Source organism: Mustela nivalis, assembly GCF_964662115.1.
Source record: "Mustela nivalis genome assembly, chromosome: 1".
NCBI lineage: Eukaryota > Metazoa > Chordata > Mammalia > Carnivora > Mustelidae > Mustela > Mustela nivalis.
The window spans coordinates 157,857,417-157,874,531 of NC_139020.1; the positions used below are offsets into that span (position 1 = coordinate 157,857,417).

General features: G+C 49.5%; 2 protein-coding genes across 2 annotated transcripts in view; one reads left to right on the plus strand and one right to left on the minus strand.

Annotated features, from left to right (window-relative positions):
• The window catches only part of CHST13 (carbohydrate sulfotransferase 13), a 282,606-nt gene that overhangs the window by 204,453 nt on the left and 61,038 nt on the right, over nt 1–17,115 (plus strand). The window lies entirely within an intron of this gene.
• The window catches only part of UROC1 (urocanate hydratase 1), a 41,586-nt gene continuing 27,969 nt past the window's right edge, over nt 3,499–17,115 (minus strand). The window contains exons 17-20 of the mRNA XM_082746776.1: nt 15,261–15,360; nt 12,439–12,520; nt 6,315–6,414; nt 3,499–5,564 (exon numbers count right to left, since the gene is read on the minus strand). Of these exons, the coding sequence (XP_082602902.1) occupies nt 5,424–5,564; nt 6,315–6,414; nt 12,439–12,520; nt 15,261–15,360 (423 nt within the window). The 3' untranslated portion in view covers nt 3,499–5,423. The remainder of the gene's footprint in view (nt 5,565–6,314; nt 6,415–12,438; nt 12,521–15,260; nt 15,361–17,115) is intronic.

The following is a 17,115-nucleotide window of genomic DNA, read 5'->3' on the forward strand; positions in this document are numbered from 1 at the left end:
AAATTTTAAAGAGAAAAAAAAACCCTATATGTATACAAAAAATAAGGTTAAATACAATGAAAGGATAAAATATGACTATAACAATGAAAAATTTAAAAGATTTTTTAGGGGCACCTGGGTGGCTCAGTGGTTTAAAGCTTCTGCCTTTGGCTCAGGTCATGATCCCAGGGTCCTGGGATCAAGCCCCACATCAGGCTGTCTGCTCTGTGGGGAGCCTGCTTCCTCCTCTCTCTCTGCCTGCCTCTCTGCCTGCTTGTGATCTCTGTCAAATAAATAAATAAAATATTTTTTTAAGAAATGTATTGATAAAATAGTTTAAAAATGTCAAAATATGAAAGAGGAAAAGTTAAAAAAATAGAATAAGAAAAATTTTTTTAAATTTAACTTTGGACCTGTACCCCTAGGGCTAATAATATATTATATGTTAATAAATAATAAAAATTATAAATAAAAAAAGAAAAATTTTAACTTTGAAAGACTAAAGGATCATGGGGAAAGAGCCATGAAGTCTGTGTTGCATTCCCCTAGTTCTGGAGTTCCACAGTTTTCATTGATCAGTGAGCTTGGTCTTGGCTGGATGTTCTTGCTGATCTTCTGGGGGAGGGCCTCTTGCAGTGATTCTCAAATGTCTTTGCCCAGGGCAGAATTGTACCTCCCTTGCCAGGGTGCAGGCTAAGTCATCTGCTTGGGTTTCTATCTTGTAGCTTTTGCTCCCTGAATGCTTTCCATACAGTTTTGGAGGATGGGAATGAGGATGGCAGCCTTCCAATCTCTTCCAGTCTCCAATCTCTGGCCTGGAGGAGCTGAGAGCTTGGGTTCCCACTTCTCAATGTGCCCTTATAGAAAAGCAGTCAATCCCTCCTGTCTCCCTGGTCTCAGGCCATGCTCCATGATCAGCCTGCCTTTTTGACCGAGCGTTTCTTTCTCTGGTGCATAGCCCTGTTTGGAGTCTCAAAACTCAGCAGATTCCTGCAATGTGCTCCCGCACCACTCTGCCACTTGTGGGATCCCTACTCAAAGAGCAGTGGCCTGACTGTGCCTTGGATCACAGTTTAAGGTAACCCCGAGCTGAGAGCTCACTCTTTGGCTCTGTCTCTGTAGTTGGTTTCCCCGCTATGATACCTGGGGGCTCTGCCACTCTCAGACACCCTCAGTCTTTCTGTGACCCCATGGGTCCTGAGACCACAATGTCTCAGTGAAGGCTCCACCCCCTCCTTAGACTCTGGAGCAACGTCCCTCAGTGGAGCCAACTTCTAAAAGTTCTAATTTTGTGCTTCACTTGCTGGGATCTGGCCCCTCTCCCCACGGTCTATCTTCCCATATATCTCCTCAGATTCACTTCTCCACACGTCCTTCCTTCCAGAAAGTGGTCAATTTTCTGTTCCTAGAATTGCTGCTCTTCTTCTCTTCTATCTCCTGTTGAGTTTGTAAGTGTTCGGAATGGTTTGATAACTATCTAGCTGCCCTCCTAGCACCGGAAGATATTTCAGTCTCCCACTCCTCTGCCATCTTGCTCCCACTCCTCTGCCAACATTTTTAAAGAGGGCAAAAATAATGCAGCAGGAGGTCAAGTCTGGCCCCCTGCCCTCCTTGTAGGGACCTAGTTGAAGGCCCAGGGCAATAGAGCTCATCATGCAGCTGAGCCCTCCTGAACTGACCTGGGTTGGCCAGCAAGGAATGCATCTGATTCCCAGGGAGTTCCAGGTTCATGGAGGGCAGAGGCTACTCAGGGAGAGGCCCTAACACAGTCACAACCTTGAATTTTCAAGGCAACTGAAGCCTATGCTGATCATGGTCAACTGGTTTCTATTTCAATCATTTTGATAAAAACATTTCTCAGTAGACCACACATCTCCTTTTTCTTAAAAGTAAGATTAAACTGGACACCAAATCCCTTTGAAAAATATCCAATTCCTTGTCTGCCTGAGATACTAGCAAACAAGTCATTCTGCTCCATCCACTCCACGGAGGCTGAGCTCCCCAAATGAGCCCCATGGGGGCCCCACTCTGGATGTTTGGTGTCCCTTCTCCCTGGTGGCAGCAGACATAGGCTAACACACTATGGCCCAGGGAAGTAGCCTGCTTACTGACACGGCTGGAGTGGAGCCAAGAGAGGGTCCAAGGCCCTTGCACATGGTTAGCTGCCCCCTGAGCCATGGCCTGAGGCTGGCCATTGAGCCCTGCCTCCCTGCTCTTAAAGGAAGGTGATGAATGGGAAAAGAACTGTCCTGGTCTTAACATTGGACATGCCCTCTTTGTTTCTCTGAAGGAAGAGGGAATATTTACACAGATAACAGGCACCAGGGTGCTTTCCATGGAGACTTGTGGACAGACCATGGGAGGTTTTAGAACTGAGCTTGTGGCACACAGCAGAAGCCTGACTGGGACGGCTTTAACAGGTGAGGATGGCCGAGGCTGGAGTGGGACCAGCAGGGCTGGCACAGCAGCTTCACACACTGCCAGGAGCCCGGGGACCACTGTCTTTCCATGAGCATCCTCCATGTGCTTCTGCAGTCATTGTGCTCACAGCAGTGTTGCTATGCTTCTGGGCATCACACCTGAGGTTCTGGCAGGGGGAGGGGGCAAGGGCCAAAAGCAATTCAGCCTCATCTATCCACTTTTATTAAAGAAGCAACAGCTTTCCCAGAGGTCCTACTTCTACCTCGTCTCATGGCCAGAACTCTGCCAATGTTCACTCCTAAGAACAAAGCAGTCCTGAAATCAACTATGGGGTGATGTATATACTATAGCCCAGACAAAACTGGGGCTTCATGAGTAAGGGAAAAGGAGGAAATGGCCACTAGGGAGGAGACAAATAGCTAGTGTTTAAAGACACAGAGCCCAGCTAGACTGGCCTCCTCTTTGCAGGTGTAGAGGGGGAGGGGTGTCAGGTTCTCTGTGTTCCTTAGACACGCATCCCCCAGTGGCTTTCTAAATTCTCTGTGTAGGGTGGGTCATTTGTCAATGAGCTCCAGCGGCTGGCTGATCTAAGGTTAGGCAATAATGAGAAGGAGGTGCACAGTCAAAGGTGCCCTGCTTTGCACGGTGAGGTCATGAGGGCTTCTCCTGGCCTGGACAGCCAGCAAGTGTGGTGGGACCACCTCAGCCTGACTCCCTGCATGGCCCTCCATGTCTATAGGGAAGGGAGCAGGGCCCAACATCAGTAGGTGGGGTGAGAAGGATGGAAGAAGAGGGGCAGGAAATTCATCCCTTCACTTGGCTCCTTTTTTTAACCTGGGTGAGAATAAAGCAGAACCACGGTCACCCCTTGACTGAGATGCAGGTGTTACACTCTGTTATACAGCTTAGGTGAGAATAAAGCAGAACCTGGGTGAGAATAAAGCAGAACCACAGTCACCCCTTGACTGAGATGCAGGTGTTACACTCTGTTATACAGTTTAGAAAACTGAGGTTCAGAGAGGCCAAGGTCCCCAAGGTCCTAGCAGGTAGGCAGGGTTAGGGGAAAGCTAAGTACTGCCAGGCCCCCACATCTACATATTATTTTAGGATAATTTTTTATTTTATAAAAGAAACACACCCATACGTTGGGATTCCAGAAGGCAAGTTTTGGCCTCTATAATCCTTCTCCAGTAAATAAACAAAATTAAACAGATCAAAGTTTTATCAGAGTCTTGGCATTTCATTTCTAAATCCTGATTAATTACAAAGGAAAGGGGAAGTGTTGTCCCATCACTATGTTGTACACCTACAACTACTACTGAAACATGGTGCATCAAGGGGATGTCTCATTGGTTGCTAAGGACAGGGAAGCAGTCTCCCAGTTTCCCTGCCCCCTCAACCCTATCTCCTGGGAGGGTGAAGCCATGGTCTGCCCTGGATTAGAGGGAGAAGCTAGAAGTCCCCTCCCCAAAGGGGCTTGTTCTGAAGAAGGCAAAGGGTTTGGTTTGTGTCCCCCAGTGTGACCCAAATAAGACAAATGTCCTCACTGCCATCAGAGGGTAGTGCTGTCTTTGGGGGGTTTTCTCCCCACTCTCTCCCAACCCCCCATCCCACTGCTACTTTGTTTCCTCCTACTACCTTGGTCTCAGCTCAAGGAGCTAGGTGGTCACATGGGGAAAGCCACTCACACCCAAATCCTGCAGCACCCCAGAGGACGGGGCAGCAGGCAACCAGGAGTTGAGGCAATAGGCAGAAGGGAGCCCTAAAAGTAGGGGAATCTTTTTTAAAAAGGGGGGATGCCTTCTTCAAAAGGAAGGCGTGGAAAAGCATGGCCACATAACTCCCTTTGTCTGGACGCTTTAAATCTGAGCCTGGGCTATGTATGGGTGCAGCAGCTGTAGGGATCAGAGATCTGGAGGGGGGCAGCGTGCAGGAATACAGCCTCAGGCCCAGCAGGGCTCCTGCAGGACACCTGGTTGCAAACAGGGTTCTGGAGTGGAACTCCCTCTAAAGGGACTGGGCTGCATTTTCTTTTTCTTTTTTCTTTTTTTTTTTTTTTTTTTTTTAAGATTTTATTCATTTATTTCACAGAGAGAGGGAGAGAGAACACAAGTAGGCAGAGAGGCAGGCAGAAAGAGAGTGGGAAGCAGGTTCCCTGCTGAGAGCCCGACGTTGGGGTGGGGGGAGCTTGATCCCAGGACCCTGGGATCATGACCTGAGCTGAAGGCAGAGGCTTAACACACTGAGCCACCCAGGTGTCCCTGGACTGCGTTTTCTTGCACTCCATGCTGTGGCAGCAGTCGGGGGCTCCCCTCCTCTCTCCTTTTTCTCACAAAATACCACTGTCCCTTTAGGGACCCTGTCTGTCCCCATCCCACCAGCCCATGGCCATCCTGCTCGTGACACCTTACATGGCTTCTTTCTTTCCTAATCCTTTATTGCCCTGTCTTCCTCCATGGACCCTCGAACCCAGCGCCTGACCATGTTCCTTTGGGCCCATGGCTGGAGGCACTGAGGGGCAAAAAGTACATCGCAGACAGCAAGACAGGCCAGCAGATGGAAGGATATCTGGATGCGTGGATGGAAGGTGGACAGGAGGCAGAATGACTGATACAAACCTGGCCAAAGGAAACCCTGGTCCCTTGGTAGGAGGAGAGGCAGGGGTTTTGAAGGGACTTGGTTGATACCCAGTATTTGTGGCATGCACGGCCCCCAAAAGTTCCTGGAGTCTACTCTATGGTGAGCTAGAGGATTGGGCTCTGGACCAGACTTTCATGCCCTCCCAGGGTTCCCAGAGGTCAGCGGCAAACACTCCCATCTCTTCTGGCCTGAGCTGGCTCGTTTGTAAATGGTGGATGGTCCCATACCACGCCCTCCAGGGAGTCATGAGGCCACATGAGGGTTTGTGTGGGAAACTGCTAACCTGGGAGACAAAGGTGTGCAGTGACAGGTGGGCTGTGGCTGTGGGGGTGGGGACAGGAATCAAGGGGGTGAGGGAAGCAAGGCTGACTCTAGGGCTCCCCTCACTGCCGCAGGGCCCGCTGCAGCATGCACTCGTCTGCCACCTCATGGGGGAGCGTCACCACTAAGCCCTTGTTGTCCTGCATCGTCTGGCAGATGATCTCGTAGGCCTTCTGGTTCCCGGACCAACAGCGCCGAGCCACCTGCGGTGGGGGAGGGAGGGGAGAGGGCATCCATTGTTGCCAACACCAGCTTCCCAACAGGGTCTTCTGGACACACTGCAGCTGGGCTGCAAATCCCCACCCTTATCCCCTTTGGGGTCCCTCTGTGCTGTGCATGGGGCCAGCAATCTTGGACGTCTACCCCATTCCCACCTCTAGCTCAGGACCCCCTCTCTCTCTTGGCTGGACTATGTATTTAGCCCCCTCCCTGATCTGAAACTGCCAACCTTCTACCCAGCCTAACCCATGTCCAAGTATCCAGGAACCATCCTCCCTAAGGCTTTTTCCTTCTCTCCACCTCAGGCCTTAGGGCTTCCCTGCCTTTTTTGCTGCCATGCTTGCCACCCCTCATCCTTCCCCTCACAGCTTCGTGGCCCTCACCACCCCCTCTACTGGTTAGCGCCCCTCCAGAGGCCCCTCCATCCCCACTCTGATGCTACCCCCTCACCTGACTCCAGCTGCCTGGGTCCCTGCACGCTGAGCCCCTCCCCATCCCCCTCATAACCTGCCTGCACACACCCTCCCCATGACCACCTGGCCACTTGTGCTCACCACCTCTTCTCTTGGCCTGTGATGTGGTCATGGGGAGGGAGGATGCCCCCCAGCCCCAGCAGGGCCACACGGGCACGTGCACAGCCAGAGAGGTCAGAGAGTGAGCAGAGCAGTGAGAGAGGCTCGGCCTCACAGAACTGTCCCCAGAGAAGGCCCGGGAAAGGACTGGATGTTACTTACTCCGTTGGAGACATCCCAGCTGAGCATCATCCTGGCCTTCTGCTCGGCCTCCTGGGTCCCGTCCAGCACGAGGCCAAACCCTCCATTGATCACCTCACCCCTGTAAGAGGCAAAGAGGTTCCCAGGCCACTCTCCAGGCCTTCCCCTGCCTGGAGTGGACGGAAGTGCACGCACATTTGGGTGGCTGCTGCAGCTGCAGCTGGTAGAACCTGTGTCCTCTCCCCGACCTCAGGGAAGCAGGAATCACTGGGCTGCACATTCCCCACCTGCACCTCCATGCTTTACTCCGTGCACCCCACACCCACCCTCAGGACCCTCGACCATGTCACCTCCCCACGTGACCTCCTTCTCTGAGGTTCTGAGAGCATTTCATATCCCATGCTTCCCTGGGGGCTCTTGGGCTGCTCAATTCAACGGACATTCTACCTGATTTCTCCTTATGCTCTTCCTTTCCTTTGCCTCCTCTTTCAGCTTGCTTTAGGCGCATTTTGGGGTCCTGATAACTTGATCTGAAGACCAAGTTCCTTTATTTTCCATATCTCTTATTTTCTAACAACCAGATTTCTCTGGGCTCTGTTTGTGCTCCCTCCCCTCGCGGACGTGATACGGTCACGTGTTCATTCATCTCTGCAGTAAGTGTCGTGGGGATCTTAATGAAGCATGTCAGTGCAGTCTGACTTTCCTCATGTGTGCCATTGACTGTGGGCATCCTCTCCTTCCTGGCACCCCTGGATCTCTATCCTCACCCTTAGCATCATGAACAAGGCCCGGCTGCCCTTCCTGCTGATAGCATCACTATACCCCTCCCACCCCCTTCCATTATGAACATAGGAAATGCCCCACCTCTTGTTGGCACCTGCCAAGGCCTTACTGCCCAACACAAACCCCTGGGAACACAGCATCTGGCCTTTCAGTCCCTGCTCCCAGAGAATTTGCTCTTCCTCCTTCCTGCACCCAAAAGAGGCACCTAGCTTCTCTAGTCTCAGATCCTTCAGGCCCTACCTGCTTCTCTGCCCCATTTGGGCTCTACTGACAATTTCAGCCAGTTCCCACCAAGAAGGTGAGGAGCCCTCTGCCACAGGAGCCAGCTGTGCTCCCCACTCCTGACATGAGAATCGAGTACCTCTGTGAATGGGCAGCGGCCCCTGCTCTGCCCTCAGCCCATGTCCCAGAGTTGGGTGGCCCTGTGCCGGCCCCCGGGGTCCCATCACATCTCCCACCAGCCTCCAGGTGGATAAAGGTCACCATCAGTCATCACCTATCAGGGACTGATGTTGGGTGACAGAAGGGAAAGCAGATGTGAGCCAGTGCTGCCGAGCAAGGACTTCAGTGTATCCTTCGACTAGAGAGGAATTTTTGGAGATGAGAACTTCATTTCTGTTTTGGGAGCCTGTAGGCCAGACTGCTAGAGAGCAAAGCGGCCCAGCAAACCTCAGCAAACCTTGCCCACACATCACACACACTGAGCCCCAGAAGATGAGACCATAAAGGCAGCACCACCATTGCAGAGCACGGGGGGCTGCTTATAGATGGAGTTGGGACAACTAACTGTCCCATTGAGAAAAAAAAAAAGTAGAGCCTTATGTCACACAAATAAAAACTGGTGCCAGGTGTACTAAAGAAAAAAAAAATTCAAAAATAGATAGTAAGTAAAGAAAGTTTAGGAGCATGCATTTTCTTAACTTGGGAAGGAGGAGGAATGTCTTTTAAAGCAATGTTTAAAAAATGAAGGGCCCTTGGTGTGCCTGGGTGGCTTGTCAGTTAAGCATCAGACTCTTAGTACCGGCTCAGGTCATGGTCTTGGGGTTGTGAGACTGTATGATCCACGCTGATCGGGGAGTCTGCTTGGGATTCTGGAATTCTCTCCTTTCCTTTTCCGTCTCCCATCCACTCTGTCCCTTTCCCCTCTCCCCGCTAACACGCATGCTTTCTCTTTCTCTCTCTTTATAAAATAAACAAAATCTTTAAAAAAAAAAAATGAAGAGCCAGAATAAGAAGTCACTGGATAAAGATTAAACTTTGAAGTTTAATCTTTGAAGAGAGGCCTGCATGGGTGACCCTTCTGGAAAACCTGGCTGTGGGGAACATGGTTAGCTCACAGTCTACAGCAATAACTCCTTAGGGTCCTTCTCAGGGCAGAGACAGAGCACTAACATGGCGAGGGCCTGCCCATTTCTACCCTAAGTGGGTCCTTTGATGGCCTTCTTGCACCCAGAATCTGCCGCCCACCACCGCTAGGTGGCAAGGCTGGCGGGTGTGTGTGGAGACTGAGGGCGCCCTCGCGCCTGCTCCGCACTTCCTTTCTCAGGTGATCTTCCCAGTAAGCCTTTTACACACGCTACCTCCACCTCAGCTTCTGCCTCCTGGAAAACCCAACCAGCACAGACACTATAGATGATGTTTAAGCACAAAAGACGTGCACCCAAGACCAGCATCCTATGTCTAAAATAGAACAAGAACAACCAGTCCATAAGAAAAATCTCACAACCCAAAACAAAAATAGGAAGCAAGCAAGTCAAATCAAAACAAGGATTTGTCACCCCTTGCCCACCAGTCTGGCAAATCCCACGCGGTAACACCCAGGGTGCTGAGATTACGCAAACTGGAACTTTTATACAAGGAAATGTGACCGCAGCTACTAAAGTTCAAAACACCCACAGTTTTCACCTCCAATCCCAAACAGTACACACCTGGTAAGGTTAAGGTTTATGGGAGGCATGCCACTCCCCAGCCCTGCTCTGGTCCCCTTACAGGTAGCTCACGGGGTAAGGTTAGCGCATGCATTCGGGCCAGGCCTCCTGCAAATGGAGCTCATTTTGAAACCTGGGCAAAGTTATTTCTCCACCTAGGTAGCAGCTATTTCTTACAGGGGACTGTTGTGGTGATCAGGCGAGCTAGCATGTCAGTCTAGAAGGCCTTGTACCTGTTGCACACAATACTGTGAGCGTTAGCCATTCACTATTTAATCTTCACCACCAGCTTATAAAGCCATTGCTATTACAAGAAGCATTTTGTCAATGAGAAATGAAGTTCAACAAGCTTAACTCGTGCAGAAACGTCAACTTCAGAATCCATGCTGTCAATTGTGCCACAAAACTCTACATCGAAGATACCCTGCTGCCCTGGAGGTGCAGGCCGAGGAGATTTATGTACATGGAGGTCGAGAACATTGCAAGTCCTCAGACCAATCCTCGGGCTAGCAGAAGCCACATCACCTGGGATCCAGATGCACAACTGCTTTATAGGCTGGCAGTGACGATTAGTGACTGGCTGGTGGCTACAGCCTCACTATAAGGATAGGAGACTAGACCTGTGTTAACCCAGCAGACCAACCAGCCTAAAACCAGAGACTGACTGCTGACCCCTCCTGCTCTGCAGCCCATGGTCCAAAAGTCCCTGTTCACACACTAGGCTGTGCACACCCTCTCGAAACACCAGCAGACAGCAAGGACCACTGGACAGACAGCATGAGCACAGACTTCAAGCAAGCAACCAGAAAGAGGGGCTCCACAGAGGCAGAGAAAGAGGAAGATGACACACAGCTAAGGCGGCCTGTCCTGGAAACAGAAGTGCTCCAAAACAGGGAGACAGCAGATGATATAAAAACTGAAAGCAGGGGCAACTGGGTGGCTCTGATGGTGGAGCGGCTGCCTTTGGCTCAGGCCATGATCTCAAGGTCCTGGGATCCAACCCCAAGTTGGGTTCCCTGCTCAGCAGGGAGCCTGCCTCTCCCTCTCCCACTGCCCCTCCCCCCTGTTCCTTGCTTGCTCTCGCTCTCTCTCTGCCAAATAAATAAATACCGAAAGCATATTAAGAAATAGCAGAGAAAACTTATAACTCAGAAATGGATTTGTGTAGAACAACAACAAAAAATTAGCTGACAAGTGAAAAGTTATTTCCTCCCAGAACAGGAATGGTTGAGGTACAGATTTTTTCTCCTGCTGATTTTACAGTAAGCCTTGCAGGGGCATCTGACGGATTAGGTTATGCGGGTGTGTGCAGTCCTGTCTACAGAGCCTAGGGGCAGCGAGAGGGTGGGAGCAACCTGGGAATCAGTAGGGAGCATTCCCTCTCTTGGGAACTCCCCATGCAGGGGCTCCTGCCCCAAAGCCCTCATGTCAGGATGCTTTCTTGGGCCAGCTCTGCTCTGATCCCTCTTGCCCCTGTGGCTCAGTTGGCAACGACAGGTGGATCCTGGGAGATGACTGATCTAGATTCGAATCCTGGTTCCACCGCCAGCTCTGTGGCCTTGGGCATGTTACTCAACCTTATTCTCGTCACCTCCAGCACCAATTCAGCATCTAGTGACAAAACACCAGGTACCCCTCCACCAGGCACTCTCTGTCCTGGTTTTCCACAGCCTTGTGTATCGGAAAGAACACACGCGCCCGTCACATTTTCCATTAATTAGACCGCCTGACTGGGCGACGGCTCAGAATTCTGGCCTTGAAGCCAGCGCAGCGGAATGCTCTGGGAAGCTCAGTGCCGAGGGACTTGGCTGCTGAGGGCAAGGCCAAGCTCCCTCTGGCCAGAATGGGCTCAGAGGTCTGCTCAGAGCTGGCCGGCCAGGGAGCTGCCTTCCTCTCTGAAGCTGCAGCGCCCCCTGCTGTCCCAGAGAGCCTGGAGTCCAGCTTGGCACCAGGGCCCAGACTTGCCGGCTACCCAGGTTGGGAAGAGGGGACAGCTGGGACAGCTGGAGGTCACTAAGTTTCCTCATCTGTAAAATGCATTTTCTTCTACAATTAGGTGAGAGAGTAGATTCAAAGAGTTTAGCAAATGCTTGCCACACCATCTTTGTATAATAAATATTAGTTAATCATTATTCTTTGTGGATGTGATGTTGTGACTTATAATGAGTTATATATTTGGTCTTCATCCCATTTCTAGCACAGAGCTCCTAAAACTTGGAATTTTGTAAGCTTTAAGAGTGGTTAAAGTCTCTTTTGTTATGTGAATGAGGTGACTTTTGGATTGCATTTAAAGAATGAGGGGGGTTGCTAGTTTCCGGCAGAACCAACCATATCATTACAGGATTGGAACTTTAAGTCCCATGCCCCAGACTTCCAGTGAAAGGAGAGGGGCTGGAGGTTGAATCTGGGATCAATGATTTAGTCAATCATGCCTAAATAATGAAGCTTCCATTAATACCTAAAAGGACAAGTTTGGAGAGGTCCTAGATTGGGGAACCAGAGCGCTCCCACGTGCCACAGTGCTAGGCCCCAAACTCTGCAAGGACAGAAGTTCCTTTGTTCTGGGAACTCTCCCTCTGTATCTCTTCAGCTGGCTATTCACTTGCACCCGTTGATATCCTCTGTAATAAACTGGTAATCTAGTGAATATACCGGTTTCCTGAGTTTTATGAGCTGCTCAAGCATATTAATAGAACCCAGGGAGGCTACTGTGGGAACCTCTGATTTGTAGCACACTGGTCAGATGCACAGGTGACAACCCAGACTTGTGATCAGCATCAGGGGTGGTGGCATCCTTGTGGGACTGAGCCCTTATCCTGTGGATCTGGTACTGTCTCTGAGCAGTGTCAGAATTGAGTTGAATTGTGGACACCCATTTGGGCGTCAAAGAATTGCCTGGTGGTGTGGGAAAACCCCACATGTTAGAACTAGGAGTGCAGAATAATAGCAGACCTCTTCATGATGGAATTGTCACTGTCAGCTGGAATAAGACCCACCTGCAAACCCCAATTTCCTCATGACACAGACTGGAAACAGGCCTGGCAGGGCAGAGCTGTGAGCCAGGGACCCAGGACCCCAGAATCCAGGTCTCCCGCCTCCCAGCCCAGCTCCCCAGGACAACATCAGTAAAGAAGGCTTGGGTTAGGACAGCACTGAGAATTCCTGAGAAAACATCTGGGAAAGCAAAGGGAAAATGGACAGGATAAGGGTAGGGACGGTTCTTACAGCCTTTGTGTCCAGTGTGACAAGTAAGACCCTGAAAGGTAGAGTGGCTCGGCCATGTCCTGTTATTTCCAGCTCACATGAGGAACACATCACAGCAAAGCCCTTAACAGAGGGAGCTAAGGGGAGGCAGGGCCCAGGACCCTCGAGGGAACTCCTGAGACCTTGACACCAGCCCACACCCACAGCACCCAGTTCTCCAAAAACCTTACCAGCCGACACCCCCGCCATTGTGAAGAGCGACCCAGGTGGCACCGCGAAAGGCATCTCCTGCGAAGTTCTGCACAGCCATGTCTGCGGAAACAGAGGCCATGGCCCCATTATTCCCTGAATGCCGTGGGCTAGGGGCCAGGCCAGGCTCTGACCCGGGAGACAATGGGCTGAGTGGGGCCTGAAGGACAGACTCTAGAAACAGCCACAATGTATGTTTGCAGAGCCACGCAAAGCTGGAGTACTGACAAGTGCCCAAGTACCCACTGTTAACCTGTACAGTTATGTCCTCCAGCTCTGAAGGCCAGATAAAGTGCTCCAGAAGCAGAAAGAACAAAAGAATTAAACGGATGGTGGTACTGATTTTAGCCCATAAATGCAGAGAGCCAAGAGAGTCACTCCCACCCTTAAAATGAAACAAAACAACAACAAAAAATAAGTAACTACAAATTAGTGATTGTCCTTGTCCCCATCAGAGAACTGAGGTCCCAGGTCAACCAACTCATTACAATCTGGGGAGAGAGAGGCCCTTACACAGAGAATCTGGTCACCTTACACGTGTGTCTAACAAATTGCTAAAGCACAAGCATGAGCTTGCCTGAAACCTTGAGACCTCTGGGACACAGATATAAGAATGTGTGTGTTTCCTAGCAGGCTCTTCTTCCCAAAACCCAGCTGGGTGTTCCCAGAGAAGACAGGGAGAATCCTAGGAACACTCTCCTCCTTATACTGGGTTGTGAAATGCAAGAAGCGCAGCCCTAAAACCTGATAAAGGCCGGGAAACGTCCTCTAGGACCTCTTTAGATGTCCCGGCCCAGCCACATCTTGGCTTTAGCTCACCAGATCTGATTCCAGACTTCCAGCCTTCAGAACTGTGAGAGAACACATCTGTGTGGTTTTAAGCCATTAAGTTTGTGGTACCTTGTTATAGTGGCCACAGGTATGAATATAAACTATATGAATATCAGAGAATTTCAGAGCAAGGAATATTATTTGGGACAAAGAGAAACATGACACAATGATAAAGATGTCAGCTCTCCAAGAAGACATCAGATACTGAAAGGAGTGTGCACCTAACAGCATAGGTTTAAAATACCCGGAGCAAAGATGCTGAAGACCCTAAAGGAGAAACAGACAAATCCGCAAACACCAGTGGAGACTTCACCACTCTCTCTATATTTAATTTACAGAATAATTGGGCAGAAAATCAATAAGGATACAGATGACCAGAACAGCATTATCAACCAACCTGACCTAACTGACATCTGCAGGATCCACCAAATAACACAGAATATATATTCTTCTCAAGTGCACCAGGATAGACCATCTTCTGGCCACCAAACAACCCTTAACAATTTTAAAAGAACAGAACAAATATAAAGTAAGTTCTCAGACCATAATGGAATTAAACCTGAAGTCGGTAACAAAGGTATCTGAAAAATCTCCTAAAACTTGGAAATTTTAAAAGGTACTTCTAGTGGTGCCAGGGTGGTTCAGTCAGTGAAGCTTCCTATTCTTGATTTCAGCTCAGGTTATGATCTCAGGATCATGAGATTGAGCCCTGTTTTGAGCTCCGCACTGAACATGGAGCCTGCTAAAGATTCTCTCTCTCTCTCTCTTTCTCTCCCTGTGCCCTTTTCCCCCTGAACTCACACACTCTCTCTCTTAAAAAAAAATTTAATTAATTAAAGAAGATATTTCAAGTAACAATGGATCCAAGAGAAAGTCTTATGGGAAATTAACAAATATCTTGAACTGAATGAAAATAAAAATATTTAAAAATTGGCAGGATGCAGCTAAGGCAGTGTTTAAAAGGAAATTAGAGCATTAAATACCTCTATTAGGGAAAAAAAAAGTTTCAATTCAGTAACCTCAGCTTCTGCCTTATGAAGCCAGAGAAAGAAGAGCAAGTCGAACCCAAAGCCAGTAGAAGGAAGGACATACTAAAGATTAGAGCAGAAATCAATTAATTTGGAAGCAAAAAAGCAATAGAAAAAAATTAATGAAACTAGAAGCTTCTTTTTGTGGGGAAGATCAACAAATTTGATAAATTCCCAACCAGACTGATCAAGAACAAAGAAAAAATACACAAATGACCAATATCAAGACTGACAAAGGAGACATGACAACTGACCCCACAGACATTAGACAGATAAATATAGGAATACAACTCTATACCTATAAATTTGATAACTTACATGAAATATATCAACTCCTTGAAAAAAGTGATACAGATGGGGTTCCTGAGATCTCATTTCCTTGAGATCCCATCCGTAATGGAAGGAACCCCCAAGTACTGGGAATGAATGAGCTATGCCAGGACTAGAACCCACCAGCCTCTGTGGTGATTATGATTGTAGTAGGTTTAGAAGCAGAACAGTAACATCAGGTGCAGAAGATAACCTTATTGAATGCCAGCTGCAGGGCAATGACCTAAAGCTCCACACGTATTAATTCACCTCATTCTTCACAACAAACCTCTGAAGTAGGTACTATGGTTATTTCCATCTCACACATAAGGAAATTGAGATTCAGAGACTAGAAGTGTCTTGCTGAGGACCGCCTAGCAAGTGACAGGGTCAGGAACATACCTGAGTCTACAGCATCCAGCTGTCCCATTTTGCCTGACACTATCCCAGTTTAAAACCAGATATCCCAGATCCCAAAAACCCCTGTGTGCTGGGCTGGTCACCCTATGCCAAGTCTCTCAGACGCCAGAACCTTTTTTGCATCATTATGACTGACTGAAATGGATCAATTGATTTTTAAACAAAATAAAATCCAACATAAAAACAATTAAAAAAATTTTTTTTGTCTTTCTCACCTGCGCAGAAGGCAGAGCCATCGTAAATGTTGGAGGTCTCCCTAAAGGGGCTGTCCGTGCCACTCACATCATGGTGGTCTCGGCTCAGGACCACCGGCGCCTGTAGCAGGGAAGGAAATGAGATGTCGGCAGTGTCTACCATAGCTGCCTGGCACACACCAGAAACCCTCTAGATCGCTCCCCCAGGAAATATACCTTCCTCAACAAGAGAAAGCATAGATGTTTCTGATGGCTTCCTGTAGCTACCAACAGGTTCATTCCACAGATTGGGTGCTTTCTATACGTGCAGGCCACCCACGTGTTATGGCCGTATTAGCTCATTGGGTAGTCTCAACCACTCTAACCAGATAGGTATGCCTGTTACCATGCCTGTTTTATAGACAGGAAAACTGAGGTCCAGTGAGGAGAAGAAACTTGCCAATGACATAGAGCTGGTGAGTGGACAGGTTGGGATTTAAATCCATACACAGTATACTAGAATCTGGGCTTTCCCCTGAGTCTGCACGCTAAGGAAAGGGGCAGGGGTGCCGAGTGGATGCTTCCTTTCTGGGCCTTGGTTTTCTGGATAAGGAAATCACCAAGATCCTTCCTGTGCTGCCGTTCTCTGTGAGGACACAGACTTTTCACGTGGTGAAAGCACAGGGGGTTTAATTTTTCAAATGCATGTGTTGGCAATTCTTCCTGTTCCCAAAAGATCTCAGGCTGCTTGGAAGTCTGTGACGTGGTGCCAGGAGGTCGGCAGCTCTGCACCCCAATGACAGAATACAGTGTAGCCCTGATGGTTGAGTGGGGTCATGGCTAAGGACAGGCCAACCAGGCTCCCTTGTGCCAGGCACAGGGTGGTTCCATTACAAAAAAAGTTCTAACTGGAATAATTAAGTGGTAGAGGTAAAGGTGTTGGGGCAAAGGGGCACATTCCGTGCCCACAAGCATGAGGTGAGTGCTAGTCTGGCCCAGATACACCTTTCACTTGGCTGTCCTCAGGAGGAGGAAGGCAGCAGAGCCCACAGCTGCAACAAGCAAGCTCTTTCCAGCACCAAACTGGAATCTTTCTTGAGTGTCTCACAAAGGAACCATGGCTAGCCCTATGGTTAGGGCTATGGCCTATGGTTAGCCCTATGGCCAGCCCTCCCCAGTTGTCATAGAATTGCATAGGCTCCCTGCGTAAGAGGAGGTATCTTGCTGAAAGGGGAACTCCCCATTGCTCTGAATTAAAAGGCCTTCTTCTCCTTTTCTTGAACAGGCCAAGCTTGCTCTGAACTGCCATCCCCCAGAGATTCTAGCACCTTCCGGATATTCAGCTCTCAGTTCTACAGCCATTAACTCAGAAGACCTGTTCTGACCACCCCGTCTAAAGTCAACACTCATTCCCACCCCTCACCTGCACCCCATCATCCCCACCCCGTCGAAAGCCACCGCTCATTCCCAACTCATCACGCCCTCCCTGCCACTTCTACCCCATTACCCACACCCCCTCACCGCCATTCACTTTCTTCTCATGTCCATCCCCATCTGATGTTCCCTCTAGACTTATACCTTTATCCCGCAACATCAGTTTCTCTTCCCTACTGCGTGGATGAGGATGGGACCCTGCCTATTTTGTTCTCTGCCACGGAGTCCCCAGTCCTTCAAAACAAGTCTGGCATGGAAGAGGTGCCCAATCAAGCGTGAGGAATGAATGACAAAGACTCCCTGCTCTCCGTGCTAACCGGCCAACTACAGCCTGGACAAGAGTGTGCCTAGAGAGAGTCCTGGTGGAGCGGCCCCAGCCCTCCTCCTAGGCATGCTGAGCTCTGGCAGTGCTCCCTGAGATGGGCTAGGGTTGTTGTCCCTGCCACCACCACAACCACCCACC